Source organism: Macaca thibetana, chromosome 16 (genome assembly GCF_024542745.1).
Source record: "Macaca thibetana thibetana isolate TM-01 chromosome 16, ASM2454274v1, whole genome shotgun sequence".
Taxonomy (NCBI): domain Eukaryota; kingdom Metazoa; phylum Chordata; class Mammalia; order Primates; family Cercopithecidae; genus Macaca; species Macaca thibetana.
Genome location: NC_065593.1, coordinates 71,793,180 through 71,812,424, shown reverse-complemented (window position 1 = coordinate 71,812,424; position 19,245 = coordinate 71,793,180). Strand labels below are relative to the sequence as shown.

Sequence of the window (19,245 nt, the reverse complement as noted above, 5' to 3'; positions counted from 1 at the left end):
GTACATGCCTGTAGTCCCAGCTACTTGGGAGGCTGAGGTGGGAGAATCACTTGAACCCAGGAGGCGGAGGTTGCAGTGAGTCGAGATCGCGCCACTTCACTCCAGACTGGGCAACAGAGTGAGACTCTGTCTCAAAAAAAAAAAAGAAAGAAAAAGGAAATCTGTTCCTCTAAGAAAGACAGATAATCGGTAACTACATTTTCTTTTTCCAAATAAAACGTTCTTTAAAATATAGTAATTAAGGGCTGGGCACTGCTCATGCCTGTAATCTTAGTGCTTTGGTAGGCCGAGGCAGGGGGAGTTCAAGATCAGCCTGGGTAACATAATGAGACTCCATCTCTATTTTTAAAAAGTTTAAAAAATTAGCCAGGTGTGGTGACACGTACCTCTATTTCCGTCTACTTTGGAGGCTGAGGTGGGCGGATCACCTGAGGTCAGGAGTTCAAGACCAGCCTGGCCAACATGGTGAAACCCCATCTCTACTAAAAATACAAAAATTAGCCGAGTATGGTGGCAGGTGCCTGTAATCCCAGCTACTTGGGAGGCAGAGGCAGGAGAATCGCTTGAACCTGGGAGGCAGAGGTTGCAGTGAGCCAGGATTGTGCCATTGCACTCCAGCCTGGGTGACAAGAACAAAACTCTGTCTCAAAAAAAAGAAAAGAAAAAGAAAAACTGTGTTTCTTCTTATTCACAAATAGTGTACTCTAGTTGGTAAATTTATTTTTATGAGGAAACAGTTTAGCAATTCCGAAACTATTTTACTGTGTGTACTAGGCATGAACAAATAACTAGATATATTATAATGTGAGCCAGATTTCTCACTGTCAGAGAAGTTACAAATAAGCAAGTGGCAATGGTAAATGAATCCTACACAGACACATAGGCTTTCAGTCATACACGTATGTGTCCACACAAATAAATACAGAAATAATATAGATGTGTATATTTATGACTACATTTCTTAGCTCTGTTGGCTGAGAGACTCTAGAATAGCAACACCCCAGTAGTAACAAGCACACCAGGCACCTAGATTGTGACTTGTCACATCATTCTCCAATTTGTTCTTCAAAAAAGAACAAGGTCTCCTTGGAGAGATGGTGAGTTGTAGGGCTAGGGCAGGGAAAATACAAGGTGAGCCCAGAGCATCTAGTAATACCGGAAAGTGAGAAAATGCTGGCTGGCTGGATGGCTGGCTGGCTGGATGGATGAATATGTGTCAAAAGGACACTGGACTCGGAAAAAGTCCCCACTGGCCAAAGCTGAAACAATTTGTGCAACAAAATTAAAAGTGATAGTATTGCATGATAAACCAAAGAATATAATTAATATCCATGAGTCCATACTGATACACCGTGTGTTCTGTACACTGTGGTCCTTTTATATCCCATGGCCTATAATGTGCCATAGTATCACTCTATCTAAGTTGAAAGAGGGTAAGTGTACTTAGAGACTTAGTGACTTTTGGAACAGTTAAGGGACTTCAGAAAGAAAGTTGTTTCCAAAAGGGCCTCTGTTTTCTCTTCTTACAATTGAGGAAATGATGGCCTAGAGAGGTTAGGTAGCTCACCCAAAGTCACACAGCTAATCCAAGTCAGATTTACAGTGGGTTTTGGGTTTCTAGGTTTTGATCAGCTCGTAGTTTTTGTCGTCTGTCACAAATATCTATATCAAGCCTATATTTTAAAAAGATAGACTAATTTTACTTTTTAAAAAAAAAAAAAAAAAGTAGAGCCCATAATTAGCATGTATTTTCTAGAGGTGAAGGTACACCAAATTGATTGAATTCTGTAAACACAATTTTGTTTGTAATCTTGATTCTTATTTCATAGATCTAATGCTTTAAAAATACTTAATTTTTCCTTCTTAATAACTTGTATTGAAACTCTTAAGTGACATTTGTGGTACTGTTCTGTTTGGTTATATATGGGAATGATTTTTTTGTTTGTTTTACACATTATAGAAGAAATTTTGGAATCCATAAGAGTCAAAAAGGGAGACATTGATAATGTTAAAAGCCCAGAAGAAACAGAAAAAGACAAGAATGAGACTGAGAATGACTCTAAAGATGCTGAGAAAAGTAGAGAAGAATTTGAAGATCAGTCCCTTGAAAAAGACAGTGACGACAAAACACCAGACGATGACCCTGAGCAAGGAAAATCTGAGGGTAAAAAAATTACTTGATTAAAAAGAAATATTTCATCAGTGTTATTTATGAAACCTCCAGTTTTACTTGCAAAATGAAAGTGAAATATTGTAAGCAGCTACCTAGTTTAATATTTCTAAAGAGATCAGGATACCATCCCCTCTTGTAACATGTGTAACAATTGTAGTGAGTTTTACGTATTAGTGAATTTGCTATAATGTTATATTCATGTCTCTATACTTCCCATTAGTTTGCCATTTCCCTATGAAAAAGTACTATTTTTTATATTATACCAGAATATACGCTTTTGAATGTGATGAAATATGTTCATTTTTATAGTAATTAGTTAAGCATTCTTAATATATTATTATGTATTCTTAAATACTCTCTGGATTACCTATTGCAGCAATATCTGAGAATCTAATTGCTTTAAAATGGCCATCCAACGGAAACAGGATTTTTGGTGATTGATCATTTAGTAGTTGACTGAATGTGGCCATATGCCCTGAAGCAATTTTAAAGAATATCTTTAAAGTTTTGTTGTGCATTTTGCTGTAGAGCCAACAGAAGTTGGGGATAAAGGTAACTCTGTGTCAGCAAATCTTGGCGACAACACAACAAATGCATCTTCAGAAGAGACTAGTCCCTCTGAAGGGAGGAGCCCCGTGGGGTGTCTCTCAGAAACCCCTGATAGCAGCAACATGGCAGAGAAGAAGGTGGCATCTGAGCTCCCCCAGGATGTGCCAGGTACAGAGGGCAGCGTATCAATGCCTCTGTAATGGGGGGAATCCTTCCCTTTTGTAGTAAAAGCCGAATGTCACCTAAAACTTTAAACTATGTGTTCATTCATGCTGCTTGCTTACAGTGCCATCCCTGTTTGCTAAGTTGTCACCTAACATTTGGAGTTTGATAAATGTCCTCGCAGTTAGTGCTTGAAACTCATCATAATTTTCATGCTTCTTAAACTTCATTTAGCTGGTTTTGTTTAATAGATTTATTTTTATATTTTATCACCAGACCATAGTGGCAGATATTTTGGTTTTAATTACTTATGTACTAATGGCTCAATGTTGAATGATCTGACCTTTCCAGTTCCGTAGATACTAACAAATTAATTTTATGTTTGCATGTGCTCGTGTAATATTTATAACATTTCAAATCGTAGTGTTATGGTAGAAAATCATTATCACAGAACATTGTTGTCAGATATATTTTGACATAAAAATGTAAGTTGACCAGTAATTCATATTTTCAGTTTTTGAAATTAAAGTTATACTCCAAGTAAGTTGTAGCACACCAAGAATGTCCTGTTGCATAACATGAAGGATTTTGACAACCTGCAGTTCTTATGGGGCCGACTTCCATTTGAGTACTGGTCAACAGTGAGCTGTGTTGCTGAAAACACCAGTTTAACAGGGCGCTACAGATAGGGATGTAAGTGTAAGCTCCAGAAGAACCACAGCAATCAGCAGTAAGTTCACCGTATTTTATACTGATGAGAGATTGGTCATTAAGATCAAGAACAGGGCCACGTATGGTGGTTCACACCTGTAATCCCAGCACTTTGGGAGGCCAAGGCGGGTGGATCACCTGAGGTCAGGAATTCAAGACCAGCCTGACCAACATGTTGAAACCCCATTACCAGATTTTAAAGAGGAGTTTGGTACTTTGGTAAAGTAGGTAAACATTTTAATAGGTCCCCAACTTCAGAATACACTAACGGGATATATCAGTGACCAAAATAGATAAGGTCTGGGCCCTTGGTGACTTACATTCTAGTGAGCAGTAGACAGACCTAATAGAGTTCTGACCTTCAGAGAGAATTACCTGCTTCCTTCTGTTTCTGTGGCTCTCTCTGCAGTTATTTATTCAGCAGATATTTATTGAGTGCCTACAATGTGCCTGGCAATGTGCTAGACACTTTGTGATGTCCCTGGACCAAACTCTGTTACAACTGTTTACTACCTATGGTCAGTGGATGAGATGCCTTGTTAGAAGAATTGGGGTGGGAGAATTATTCATGGCAGATTAAGAACAATAGCTGTGATAGAAGACATCTTACTTGGTTTTCTTTTCTAAACTTTCAGAATGTATTTAGACACCTAATTTAATGATTAAAACTTATCGACAAAAGATACTGTCAGATTGGAAAGCATTTTGGATGGAAAGGTATTTTTGGTAAAGGTTTTTTTTTTTTTTTTTTTTTTTTTTTTTTGAGAGAGTCTTGCTCTTTCACCCAGGCTGGAGTGCAGTAGCGTGATCACGGCTCACTGCAGACTTGACCTCCCAGGCTCAAGTGATTCTCCCACCTCAGCCTTCAAAGTAGCTGAGACTACAGGTGTGCACCACCATGCCCAGCTTATTTATTTATTTATTTAGTAAGTAAGTATGTAGAGACAGGGTCTCACTGTGTTGCCCAGGCCAGTCTCGAACTCCTGGGCTCAAGCCATCTTCCCACCTCGGCCTCTCAAAAGTGCTGGGATTGCCGGGCGCGGTGGCTCACACCTGTAATCCCAGCACTTTAGGAGGCCGAGGTGGGCGGATCACGAAGTCAGGAGATCGAGACCATCCTGGCTAATACAATGAAACCCCGTTTCTACTAAAAATACAAAAAATTAGCCGTGCATGGTGGCGGGTGCCTGTAGCTTGGGAGGCTGAGGCAGGAGAATGGCGTGAACCCAGGAGGCGGAGCTTGCGGTGAGCAGAGACCACGCCACTGCACTCCAGCCTGGGCGACAGAGCAAGACTCTGTCTCAAAAAAAAAGAAAAAAAAAGTGCTGGGATTACAGGCGTGAGCTACTGCATCCAGCGACTTTAAAAAATTGAAATGTAACCTGCTGTAAAGTTTGTAAATATTAAGTGAATAACTTGATGGATGTTGACAAAGTTACCATATCTGTGTAACCATATCATGCCCCCTTTTAGCCACCACTACACCTAGCCCAACGAAGGTAGTAACTATTCTGACTTCTATCACCACTGATTAGTTTGCCTTTAAAAAAAAAATTTACTCAAGCCTGTAATCCCAGCCCAATCACAAGGTCAGGAAAGGTGGCTAACATGGTGAAACCCCGTCTCTACTAAAAATACAAAAAAACGCCGGGCGAGGTGGCGGGCGCCTTCTACTCGGGAGGCTGAGGCATGGCTGCGGAGCTTGCAGTGAGCTTGCACTCCAGCCTGGGCGACAGAGCGAGACTCCGTCTCAAAAAAAAAAAAAAATTTACTGGAACCATGCAGTATATACTCTTTGATGCCTGATAGCTTTTTTTCCCACCTCAACAAAACATCAATGAGAGCCATCCAGATGTTGCTAGTAGTAACAGCTTATTCTTTTTTATTGCAGTATGATATTCCATTATATAGATATGTCTGTCTTAATTCTTGTTACATTTTGATAGTTATTTTAATGGATTTTGGTTTGGGACCATTATGAATGATACTATTATGAATGTTTTACATGTTTCCTGTGCACATATATATACGTTTCCAGAGGTATAAGCCTAGTTGTGGATTTTCTAGGTCATGGAGCTGGTATATGCTTATCTTCGGTAGATACTGCTCAACAGTTTTCCACAGAGGCGGTGGAAGTACTCACTTCAACAGTGTATGAGAGTTCTAGCTCCTCTGCATCCTTGCTAACACTTGGTATCATCAGCATCGCTCTTTGTCTTTTTGGAGGACTGAGGGGACATGCTGGTGGGCATGTAGGGATATTTTATTGTTCTTTGCTCTTGCCAGCTCCCTGCTGACTAAGGATGTTGAGCATCTTTCTGTGTTCGTGTGTGTGTATGTGTCAGTCATTTAGATACCTCTTTTGGGAAGTACCTGTCTGCTCCTTTGTTCATTTTCTATAAATGTTCTGTTTTTTGCTTTGTAGTTGTTTCATGAGAGAGGGTAAATTTGGTTCTTTCACTTTACCTTGACTAGAAGCAGAAGTATCTGCATTGAATTTTGAATGTTAACCTAATCTCATGTTCCTGGGGTAAATATAACTTGTTGTGATGTATTTTCCTTGTTATATATTATAGCATCCAGTTTACTAACATTTTGTTTAGGATTTTTGCATTTACTTTCATGAGTAAAATTGGTTTGCATTTTTCTTCTCTGATAATGTCAGTCTTTAGTATCAAGAATATTTTGGACTCATATCATGAGTTGGTACTAGAAGAGTTTTTGTGGGGCTGGTGTTAATTTTTTTTTTTTTTTTTTTTTTTTTTTTTGAGATGGAGTTTCACTCTTTCGCCCAGGCTAGAGTGCAGTGGCGCAATCTCAACTCGCCGCAACCTCCGCCTTCCAGTTTCAAGCGATTCTCCTGCCTCAGCCTCCCAAATAGCTGGGATTACAGGTGCCCACCACCACACCTGGCTAATTTTTGTATTTTTAGTAGAGACGGGTTTTCACCATGTTGGCCAGGCTGGTCTTGAACTCCTGACCTCGTGATCCGCCCGCCTTAGCCTCCCAAAGTGCTGGGATTAGAGGTGTGAGCCACCGCGCCCAGCTATGGCTGGTGTTATTTCTTAAATGTTTGCTGGAGTGATTTGGTTCTGGAGTTTTCATTGTGGGAAGGTTATTACAGTTTTCATTCACTTCTTTAGTAGATAATGGGTGTCTTATTCCATTTGTGTTGCTGTAAATGAGTATCTAAGGCTGGTAATTTATTTAAAAAAAAAGAGATTGGCTTGGCTGTGGTTCTGCAGACTGTGCAAGAAGCACGGTACCGACATCTGCATCTGGCGAGGGCCTCATGATGCTTCCACTAATGGCGGAAGGGGAAAAGGGAGCCGGTGTATATTGATACCTCGTGGTGAGAGAGGAAAGGGGAGGCAGGGGTGGCAGATGACAGGCTCTTTTTAACAATCGGCTCTAGTGGGAACTAATAGAGTGAGAACTCACTCACCCCCAACACCTAACCCAAGGGCAGTAATCTACTCTTGAGGGATCTGACTCCAGAATCCAAACACCTCCCATTAGTCCCCACCTCCAACATTGGGATCAAATTTCAACATGAGATTTTTGGGAGGACAAACATCTAAACTATCCAAAGTACAGCAGTGGCTATTCATATTTTCTATTGTTTTCTTAGGTTTGTTCTGTTTAATTGCCTTTTTTAAGGAATCTGCTCATTTTGCTGAATTTTTACAATTTATTAGCATAACATCCTATCTTTTTTATATATATAGGGTCTATACTCATTCTGTTTTTCCAATCCAGAAATTTGTTATCTGCCACCATTAATCATGTTGCAAGGCTGTTAGCAATTCTGTTAGTCTTTTTTTAAAAAAAAACTTTGTTGACCTTCTCTATTGTTTTTTCTAAATTAATTTCTGGTCTTAGTATTATGTTCTTTCTTTTATTTTCTTTGTACTTTTGTGGATTTTCTTTCCTAGCTTCTGAAAATGATTGCTTTGATGGTTTGTAGTTTAGTTTTTTTTTATGATGTCTACTGTCAAGGCTATCAGCTTTCCTCTGTGTCCTGCTATAGATACATCCCACAGACTTATTTTATTTTATTTTTAAATGCATGACCAGAACACAACCACAGACTGTTATATGTCATGTTCCCTTTATCCTGTAGTTTAAAATATTTTCTAATTTCTGTTTTAATGTGGTGTGTGATGAAGTACATTGCTTAATATTCAAACATTTGTAGGTTTCTCTTTTTGTGTTTTGTTTTTTGTATGTGTGTAAGACAGGGTCTTGTTCTGTTACCCAGGCTGGATTGCAGTAAAGTGACCATAACTCTCTGTAACCTGGAACTCCTGAGCTCAAGTGATTATCCCACCTCAGCTTCCTAAGTAGCTAATTATCTTTTTTTTTTTCTAGTTTATTTCTAGTTTAACCCTCTATCAGAGAACATTCTATGCATGATTTATGTCCTTTAAATTTTATTGACGCTTGTTTTATGGCCCAACATTTAATTAATGTTGATAAATGTTCCTTGAACAATTGAAAAGGTTGTATGTATATTACATATATGTACATTACATATATATATGTAATATATATATTTTTTCAGTTGGGTGCAGTGTAAGACAGGTAAGATTTCTTGTTTTAATTTTTTTGTTTGTTTGCTTTTGGTTTTGTTTTTTTGACACAGAGTCTGGCTGTGTTGCTGAGGCTGCGGTGCAGTGGCTCAATCTTGCCTCACTGCAACCTCTGCTTCCTGGGTCCTAGCAATCCTCCCACCTCAGCCTCCTGAGTAGCTGGGACTGCAGGTGTTCACCACCATGCCTTGCTAATTTTTGTATGAGCAGAGATAGTGTTTCTCCATGTTGGCCAGGCTGATCTTGAACTCCTGACTTCAAGTGATCTACCGCACCTGGCCTCAGATAAGGTTTCTGATTATATTGTTCTGATCTGTATTCTTGGTACATTTTTGGGTGGTGGTGTTGTTTTTTGTTTTTTGTTTTTTTCCTGTCAGATATTTTAAAATTATTTCCAACTATGTATTGTAGATTTGCCTTTTTCTCTTTTTGCTTTTTTCAGTTTTTGCATTATACACTTTGAAACTGTTATTAGGAGCACCTAATATTTATATTTTTGTTGAATCTTTTATCACTATGAAATGTTATTTTATCATTATGAAATGTTATTTTTAATAATATTTTCAAGCTATACTAGCTTTATTTTGGTTAATGTTTGTATTGTGTATATTTTCTGCAACAGAAAGACTAAAAAAATCTGAGAATTTAAAATTTTTGTACAAATACATCTACTTTAGAATTTCTTTATATACAATTGCTTCTGTATATATTTTATTTCAGGCTTTACTTTGAAATAAAATCTTGTCAGAACATTGTCATTCTCATATAATGTGGTAGAAGTTATTATGTGAAGGAAAAAATGACAAAATTGTAGTATGAAAATGATAGGAGTGAGAATATAAGAAAATTGGGTAGATTTCATGTTGAAGAAATCTACCCATTATATTGAGTATGATCAGTGATCAGAAACATTTTGTGTGGCTCAGATTAAAGATTAAACTGAAAAAGTTGGGCAATATTTGGGGAAAGATTGCTACATATCATTTTAAAAAGTTAAAAAGTTAATCTCTTAATACCTATTCAGTTTCAACTGTCTTTGGCAAGAATACTTATAAACAATGTGCTGGTTAATTTATATTGTGTCACACCAAAAGGCTCATGGTATATGGTTTTTCTACCTTCAGAGATGCCTAGATGGATCAGTGAGTTTAGGTGGTGAGATTGCATGATTCTCTGTTAATCTCTCACTCATTAATGATCTTTCCAGAATCAGGGTTTTTTTTTTTTTTTGGATAGACGGAGTCTTGCTGTGTCACCCATGCTGGAGTGCAGTGATGCGATCTTGGCTCACTGCAGCCTCGTCCTCCCAGGTTCAAGTGATTCTCCTGCCTTAGCCTCCCGAGTAGCTAGGACTATAGGCATGTGCCACCACATCTAGCTAATTTTTGTGTTTAGTAGAGTTGGGGTTTCACCATGTTGGTCAGGCTGGTCTTGAACTCCTGACCTTGTGATCTGTCTGTCTCGGCCTCCCAAAGTGCTGAGATTACAGGCATGAGCCACCCACCCGGCCCAGAATCAGTTATATTTATGTGGAGACTGTAATATGGAGTTTTGGGTTTTTTTGTTTGTTTGTTTGTTTGTTTGAGACAGGGTCTTGCTCTGTCACCCACGCTGGAGTGCAGTGGCACAATCTCAGCTTACTGCAACCTCCGCCTCCTGAGTAGCTGGAATTACAGGCACCCACCACCACACCCAGCTAATTTTTGTGTTTTTAGTAGTGACACGGTTTCACTCTGTCGGCCAGGCTGGTCTCAAACTCCTGACCTCAGGTGATCCGCCCACTTGAGCCTCCCAAAGTGCTAGGATTACAGGTGTGAGCCACCGTGCTGGCCAGACTTCTTGCTTTTTAGCAGAATAAAATGTTTGAGACTTATGTTACACAGTACCTGTCCCAACTCGGAATCTTTTTTTTTTTCCTCCAAGAAGTCCTGGTTCCTTTTAATGGGAAACAATATTTAAAGTCTACAATCTAGACTCAGAGATACTTTTTGCTATTGGGCTGTCACTGCCCCTATGCTTTTTTGGTGGGTGTGTTATGAAAGACATGTTTTTGAAAAGAAAAAGATCATCAGTTTATATTAACATTTCAAATTCAGATTGCGGATAGCGTACTTAGTTTCTTTGTTTTTACATTTGTATCTCTGTTCCCTTACACTGAAGGTTTCAGTTCCAACAACAGTAATTCAGCTATACATTTGCTTTATTCCAATACAGGGTATTCCAATCCTAATGTGCATTAATAATAAGAGGAAGTGATTTATTTTAAATAGTAGTATTTTCATAATACCAGTATTACTGCTAACACTAAGACTACTGAATGGCATTTACGACTTTTTGCTGCTCTTTATTTTTCATTATACTTCATTTCTAGGAAGGATGTGCAGACAAAATATCGTATTCCAAAGTCGCTTAAAATAATCCCCTGGACTGGGCATTGTGGCTCACACCTGTAATCCCAGCACTTTGGGAGGCCAAGGTGGGCAGATTACTTGAGCTCCCGAGTTCAAGACCAGCCTGCCCAACCTGGCAAAATTCCTTTTCTATAAAAATTAGCCAGGCATGCTGGTGTTTGCCTGTAGTCCTAGCTACTCAGGAGGCTGAGGTGGGAAGATGGCTTGAGCCTAGGAGGTAGAAGTTTCAGTGAACTGAGATTACGCCAGTGCACTCCAGCCTGGGTGATAGAGCCAGACCTTGTCTTAAAAAAAAAAAAAAAAAAGAATGAAAGAAAAGAAAAGAAAAAAAGGGCCAGGCTTGGTGGCTCACGCCTGTAATCCCAGCACTTTGGGAGGCCGAGGTGGGCGGATCACGGGTCAGGAGTTCGAGACCAGCGTGGCCAACATGGTGAAACCCCATATCTACTAAAAATACAAAAAAAATTAGCCTGGTGTGATGGTGGGTGCCTGTAGTCCCAGCTACTCGGGAGGCTGAGGCAGGACAATCGCCTGAACCTGGGAGGCAGAGGTTGCAGTGAGCTGAGATCACGCCAGTGCACTTCAGCCTGGGCGACAGAGCAAGACTCCATCTAAAAAAAAAGATGATAATAATCCTTTGTGTGGTTATGCACACCTTGATACACAGTTCATTTGTTTCAGTTTAATTTTTAGGGATTGCTTTTCTATAATAACTTTAATTCTTTGAAAATATAGAACATTTACATTATTATAAATTCAAAACTATGTAACCGGAGATATTCAGAGAATTTTGACTTTCATTCCTTCTCTCTCTAGTTAACTATGTCTTTCTTTTCTCTTATAAGTAGCCATTTTTATTGGTTTTTGGTTATCCTTCTTTTTTTTTTTTTTTTTTTTTTTTTTGGAGATGGAGTATCACTCTGTTGCCCAGGCTGGAGTGCAGTGGCACAGTCTTGGCTCACTGCAACCTCTGCCCGCCTGGGTTCAAGCACTTCTTCTGCCTCAGCCTCCCAAGTAGCTGGGATTACAGGCGCCTGCCCCCGTGCCCAGCTAATTTGTGTATTTTTAGTAGAGACAGGGTTTCACCATGTTGGTCAGGCTGGTCTCAAACTCCTGAGCTCACGCTCCACCTGCCTTGGCCTCTCAAAGTACTGCGATTACAGACGTGAACCACCGCGCCCAGCTGGTTTTGTTTTTTATAAAAGTAAAATCTGTTTATAAATGTGTATTTCCTCTTCTTCTCACACAAAAGTAAGCATATTATAAGTATTGTTCTACACCTTGCTTTTAACATTTAATCTTGGAGATCATTTTATGTGTGAACATAGTGATTATCCTCAGTTCTTGCTACAATTGCATGGTATTTCATTGTGTATACCAACTTTTATTCAACCAATGCCCTATTGATGGGCATTTTCTTTTTCCTTTTTTTTTTTTGAAACAGAGTCTCGTGCTGTCACCCAGGCTGTAGTGCAGTTGCGTGATCTCAGCTCACTGCAACCTTAGCCTCCCAAGTAGCTGGGATTACAGGCGTGCACCACCACACCTGGCTAATTTTTGCATTTTTAGTAGAGACAGGGTTTCGCCATGTTGGCCAGGCTGCTTTCGAACGCCTGACCTCAGGTTACCTCAGGTGATCCGCCCACCTCTGCCTTCCAAAGTGCTGGGATTACAGGCATGAGCCACTGTGCCTGGCCCCTCCCTTTTTTTTTCAGACAGGGTCTCACTTTGTTACCCAGGCTAGAGTGCAATGGCACAATCACGGCTCACTGCAACTTCTGACTCTCGGGTTCAAACAATCTTCCTGCCTCCCTCAAGTACCTAGGACTAGAGGCATGCACTACTATGCCTGCCTTATTTTTGCATTTTTCGTAGAGATGGAGTTTCACCATGTTGCCCTGGCTGGTCTCGAACTCCTAACCTCAAGTGCTCTGCCTGCCTCAACCTTCCACAGGCGTGAGCCACTGCTCCCAGCCTTCATTGGCATTTTCTGTTTCTGGGTCTTTTGCCTTTTTAAATACTCCAATGAATAGCTAGCTCTATAGATAAGTAATTTAGTAATTTTTTTTAGTGTATTTTGAGCTAGATTTCTAGACACAGGATTACTATGTTAAGTAAATGCATGTGTAATTTTCCCTTCATGTATTGTGAGACTTGGATTTTTGCCAGTTGATAACTTTGAGAGTAGTTTCTTCATATAGTTTTATTTTACTTTTCTCATAGTATGAATTGGGCAAATTTCCATATGCCTAAAGGGCATTTTCTTTTCTTTTCTGACTGTTCACATATTTTTCCATATTTTATCAGGTTGTCGGGTTTTTTTCCTGAAACCCAACATTATATGTTAAAGATAGTTACTTCAATAGACTCAACCAATTTTTACTTAGGTGATTTGAAGAGTGTCTTGTCAGTGGCAGAAACAAATGCAGAGGGAGACTCTTAATTTCTGAACTACCATGGAAAGACAGGCTTTCTGTTCATGGTAGTGGTACTTTTTGTACATTTTTAAGAACTATACTCTTAATGATACTATTAAGTTGTCCTTAGAAGTTAACAGTCACAGCTGGGCACAGTGGCTCACGCCTGTAATCGCAGCCACTTTGGGAGGCCAAGGTGGGTGGATCACCTGAGGTCAGGAGTTCGAGACCAGCCTGGACAACATGGTGAAACCCTGTCTCTACCAAAAATATAAAACAATTATCCAGGCATGATGGCGTGCACCGGTAGTCCCAGCTGCTCAGAAGGCTGAGGCGGGAGAATCTCTTGAACCTGGGAGGCGGAGGCTACAGTCAGCCAAGATTGTGCCACTGCACTCCAGCCTGCGCAACAGTGAGACTCCATCTTAAAGAGAGGAAGAAGTTAACAATCACATTTAGGCATTACCTTCCAGTTAATGTGGAGAGCATAGGATTCAGGCAGAAAACCATAGAGTTAAATAATCCTGCTTAATTCTGTTTCTAATACTGTTTGAGTACTTTTGAAAAGTAAGACTATAAGCTTCAGATTTTGAATATTAGCTCAGCAAACCACCTCTGCAGTATCTGGTGCACTGTAAGTGTTGAGAGATAGTCATATCACTTGGTTATTCTCCAGCTCTGGGGTATCCAAAAAATTGTCTGCCTTGTACTGGAGACTAAGGTGATACAAGTCAGTGAGTTAGGGTTAGGCCCTCACCACTGCCCCCCTCAAAAAAGTCAGTGAGTTAATAGCCTGGAAGACTTAAAAAAATAAGGTGTTGCTTACCACTTTCTGGTATACATTGCATTACTCATACATGAACAGCTTTTCTTTTAAAAATACAGCTTTGTAATGAAATCCTGAAACAAATGTCTTTTTGACAATTCGTCATTTTTCATGTGATTTCCAATTTAAAAATCAGATATTCTATTTTTCTAGAAGAACCTAACAAGATATGTGAGAGCAGTAACACTAGTGCTACCACTACCTCCATCCAGCCTAATCTGGAAAACAGTAACAGCAGCAGTGAACTAAATTCTTCCCAGAGTGAATCTGCTAAGGCAGCTGATGATCCTGAAAATGGAGAAAGAGAATCTCATACACCTGTCTCTATTCAGGAAGAGATAGGTAAGAATATACTTCATCCATTCCATTAAAGGGAGGTTTTTTCTTTTTTTGTTTTTTTTTTGTGTGTTTTTTTATTTATTTATTTTTTTTTAGTTTTTAATTTTTTAAATGAAAGTTTGGTGGGTGGGGGGATTTAGATGTTCTTTTCCTTTATTTTCCATTTTTTTTTAAAACACAGATGGCACTTGCACTCAATGTTTTTGTTTTAAAAATCTACAAAAGCACACAGAGTGGGGAAGAAAGATCCTTTTCATACTTCCCTCCACAAAGGTAACCACCATCCATCAACAGTTTGGTGTGTAACATTTTAGATCTTTCTCTGCAGTTACATTTATGTATATATGTTTACAAAAGTTTTTGGAGGGCTTTGGGTGATTTTTTCATTTTGGGGGTTTTTAAAATATAAACAGGATCATTCTGCAAGTATTATTGTGCATCTTGCTTTTTTTACTCAGTGATACATGTAGAGAATCTTTTTGTGTTATGAATTGAATTCATTTTTTTTTTTAACTGCTGCATGGTACTCCAGAGTATGGATAAACCATAATTCATATACTGTTTCTCTATTAATGGACATTTATGTTGTTAACAGTTTTTCATTATTACAAATAGTGGTGCTTTTGAACATCCTTAACATATATCTTTGTGTACTTGTGCAGGTATTTCTGGCAGTATAGAAACAGTAGGTGGACTTGCTGGTCAAATGGTAGCTACATTTAAAAAACAGTGATGGCTACTGCTTAATTGTATATCAAAAGAGATTTATACCAGTAATTTTCATACATTTTGGTTTCCTTATTCTTTCACTTAAATTCAACATCATTCCTCTTAACATTTTTGCCCATGGTGAAAAGTATTTCGCATACAAATTTACATATTCTTACTCACGTGGTTAAGTTTCTTACATGTGTTTGTTGAACTTCCTGTGAATTGCTTATTCATATCTTTTTCTCACTTTTTCTTAATAGAGTTTTGTTATTTTTCTTTAATGAAGTTTAGGAATGCTTTATGTATTGTGGCTATTAATATTCAATTTTACATATATTGGCATAGTAATTGCCTACTTTTAGCTCTTTGTTGTCATACAGAAATTTTTACATTTTTATATAGTTAAATTTATCAATCTTTTTCTTTAGAGTTTCTCTGAATTTTGTGTTTTATTAAGGAGGGTTATCCCTATCCCAAGAATATACATATATTTTACAGTAATTCTTAATACTTCTATAACTTTGTTTTCAATCTATCTAAGGCAGTAATTTTCATTTGATATGAGTTGGAAATCTGTTTTAATTAGGACTTTTTCACTTGCAAGTGACCAAACCAACTTAAACTAGCTTAAGTGAAGAAGGAATTTAATTAGCTCTTATAGTTGGGAAGTCCGAGCCATCATCAGGCATAATTGGACCCTCAGGTATCAAACTCTTCATTTTCCTCTCTCTTTCACCTTTTAGGTCTACGTGTATTTATGTGTGTTAACCCCGTTCTTTTCCAATACAGAGACAGGCTATTACCATGTGGCAGGGAAGATGGCACCAGCAATTTGTATTTATGTTTCCAAGGTCTGTGACCCAAAGGCAAGGCCCCTACTTCTGCTCCAAATCAAAAGTCCTTGAGGAAGGAATTTGAGTGGCTTATCTTGGATCATATTGTTTCTAACCCTATGACCAGGGCAGGCAAGGTACTACTATTGATGCCTCCAGCAAAAGTGTATGACTGGAGTTGGGTAGGAATGGTTTTCTAAGGAAAGAAGTATGCCGCAAAGATTATAGCATAGTAAATATCTACACTTCCATCTTTTGGTAGCTCAGCACGTGTGTGTACTCACATTTGTTCCCATATATACAATTCAAAAATGGTTCTGCCTAATATAATGCAAATATTTCACCCACAACTTAAAACTTTTTCAAAAACCTCTTTCCCACAGTTACATCCTCTAATTGTATCTAGACCCAAATCTAGTATTTCTGTGTGTGTACATTAATTCCGATAGATCTGGAGGTGGCTTATCTTGATCTTACAGTCCATGAGCCACATTATGAATTTAACTGCCTATGACACTCATAAACATCGTGGAGGGTGTTCTTTAATAAATCAGGATGCCATTGGTTTTCTGGGAGAGTGGCTGTGGTTGAGAGGTGAGAAGCATATGAGAAGACTTCCCTTCTGGAGGCCATTCTGTTTTAGCTGCCTAGTTCCTGCTGGCTGTTATTGGGGTTGGGTTGCTGGGGACTTCTGTAGGATTAAACAATCATATAACCCTATTTGTCAGTTTTGGGGTTTTTTTCTGACAGTAGCACTCACTTGTAGATTCCTAGGTTCCCAGCTAATACTTAATGCCCAGTAACTTGCTTTAGGATCCATGAAGGTGAACACCCTCCACTTCCTCAGTTTATCTGTTTAGTAGACCAATAGTCCTAGCCCTCAGGTGAAGAGTTTGTGTAGGCTTCTGCCTGGTGGTATCATTAAACAATGAGCTGCAGAGGCTGATGTAGATCTGTAGCCTGCCGCCAGGCTGCGTCACAAGGATCCACTGCTTTATAATAGGAAGAATATGGCCTTTGGGCAGAGGGTGTTCAGTAAAGACCTCTACCCTCAGTTTAGTTCTCTTTTTCCATTCCTTTAAGTCTCACCCCGTGGTTGAATTTTCTTCTCCTTTCCCTTATTTGCACTAAATTTAGCAAGTGATAAAGGATTGCCTCTGAGCAGTATTGGATTGTTGGCTCTGCATTAGGAAACTTTTTAAAAGCACTGTGTCATTCTCTTTCTCTTTTCAGGAAATCTGACCCTGACCAAATGACGTCTAAAAAGTATCTATTACAGGACTTTATAGATGGTCCCAAGAACTAACCACTGTAGTTCAATATCTTGGCATAAAACTCCATGATCTGACAGCCAGGCGCAGTGGCTCACGCCTGTAATCCCAGCACTTTGGGAGGCTGAGGCGGGTGGATCACCTGAGGTCAGGGGTTCAAGACCAGCCTGACCAACATGGTGAAACCCCATCTCTACTAAAAATACAAAAATTAGCTGGGCATGGTGGCGGGCGCCTGTAATCCCAGCTACTTGGGAGGCTGAGGCAGGAGAATCGCTTGAACCCGGGAGGCAGAGGTTGCAGTGAGCCGAGATTGCACCACTGCACTCCAGCCTGGGTGACAAGAGCGAAACTCCATCTCAAAAAAAAAAAAAAAAAACCCTCCATGATCTGAGATCCAAGAGAAAATTGATAGTCTGACCAACTGCTTTGCTACCACACATCCAAAGTGACTTGCTTTCCAGCCTGGGGTGGCAAGATGCTCAGCACCCTCTCTCCATTTTGACTTATTATTTAAGGAGGGCAAAGAGGTGTGTTCTTTCTGTTTAAAACAAAAATCTGTGGAATGTGAGATAATTTTAATTACCATACCTTTAAGATAGGGGTTGGAAATTTGTAGAAATTTCTAGACCTGCTTTTGAATTGTATTTTATTTCCAAAACTGTACTAGTGTGGTATTTTGGAGTCAAAATCTTAAAATATTCTACTGCATTATTTAGAATTCACTGGTTTTGATAGAAATCCATCAAACCTGCTTAAAAGGGGAATTTTATTGACATACGCTATTGAGAAGTCCAGTGTTGGTGACAGTCTCAGGTGCATTATTGGATCTAGGGAGCCAAATGAGGTTATTGAGACTACTTCTGATTTTGCCCTTTCATATTTTTCTCTTTATTTCTTCTCTGTGATGGGTTTATTGTTTGCTGTTATCTATGGTTTTCTCCATGTCGTGGGAATAAAAGTGGCCAACTTCTGATTTACACCCTTCCTGCTCATTAGTACAAAAAGCCAAGACCCCTTCTCCAACTCCAGATTTTAAAAACTGGAAAGGATGCTGAGAGGGTTGGGCCAGAGAGCCAGTCTTGGGGCAGTCACTGTGGCCAGCTAGTGGTGTGCTTTGTCTGGCCACGCTGGGTCCTGCTGCTCACTCCAAATGGGAAACATACTTGATTTGCAGCCCTGGCAGAATCATATGATTAAAGTGTGGGAAGGCAGTGGTGAGGGAAGTATCTCCCCAAAGGAAAAAAGGGGTATGGAACAGGCAAAATTAACAGATGTTTATGAAATTGTCTTATTTTCCCCAAAATGCATAGCCAGTTTTCCCAATCCTAGTTTTTCTCTATTTACTTAAAATGCCATCTTTATTATATATAATATAGTAAATTCTCTGTCCTTTCATTTGCCAGTGCCACAGTGTCTTCATTTTTTAAAGCCTTGAAAAGGAAAAGTCAGAGCTTATTCAACTGTCTGGTCAATGGAAATTGAACAGTGATGCAGTAGTTTTAGAATGTATACAAATTTTTCCAGCCTGGGCAACATGGTGAAACCCCATCTCTGCAGAAAATACAAAAAATTAAGCAGGTGTGGTAGTGCATGCCTGTGGTTCCAGCTACTTGGAAGGCTGCGATGGGAGAACCACCTGAGCTTGGGGGATTGAGGCTGAGGGGAACTGAGATTGTGCCAGTGCACTTCAGAATGAGACCCTGTCTCAAAAAAAAGAGAAAAAAAATCAGCCAAAGTGAGACTATATGAAGCAGAAATTGCTCCTGTGCAGTTTGTCTCTTTAAAAAATTAAATTACTAGGAAAATGTTGAGAGGTCTTTATTAGGTTGTAAAACACTAGTTGATTTTTTTATATTGATAAGCATACACAGATAATTATCTAAATTCCCTAGTGGAAAATGCGTGACATTTATGTTTATAAGCTCAAAACTATTTGGTATTTAAACAGAATTTCAGTGGAAATCTTTTGAAAACTTACACCTTTTTATACAGAAATCCATATTGAATATATAAGGCAACACGTTGTTAGTTTGCTTTTTGAGTTATTATTACGTTTTTGTTACTTGTAAGTTTGTAGCAGCCCTTCCTGTTTTCACATAGATGAACTTTGAAACAGATAACCTAGCATGTTTGAATTTTTTGTGGAACAATAGATGACTCAGTAAAGTTACGACGTTTTCTTTTAAGTGAAAAACTTAAGGATTAATGATACTTGCTTTGCCATTCAAGGGCTTTTTAAAATATCTG

The 19,245-nt window shown here is 39.1% G+C and overlaps 1 protein-coding gene across 2 annotated transcripts in view; it reads left to right on the top strand.

Moving 5' to 3' along the window:
* The window catches only part of BPTF (bromodomain PHD finger transcription factor), a 152,200-nt gene that overhangs the window by 47,401 nt on the left and 85,554 nt on the right, over positions 1-19,245 (top strand). For both annotated transcript variants that reach the window (XM_050762382.1, XM_050762383.1), the window contains exons 4-6: positions 1,961-2,164; positions 2,702-2,890; positions 13,995-14,183. In XM_050762382.1, the coding sequence (XP_050618339.1) occupies positions 1,961-2,164; positions 2,702-2,890; positions 13,995-14,183 (582 nt within the window). The remainder of the gene's footprint in view (positions 1-1,960; positions 2,165-2,701; positions 2,891-13,994; positions 14,184-19,245) is intronic.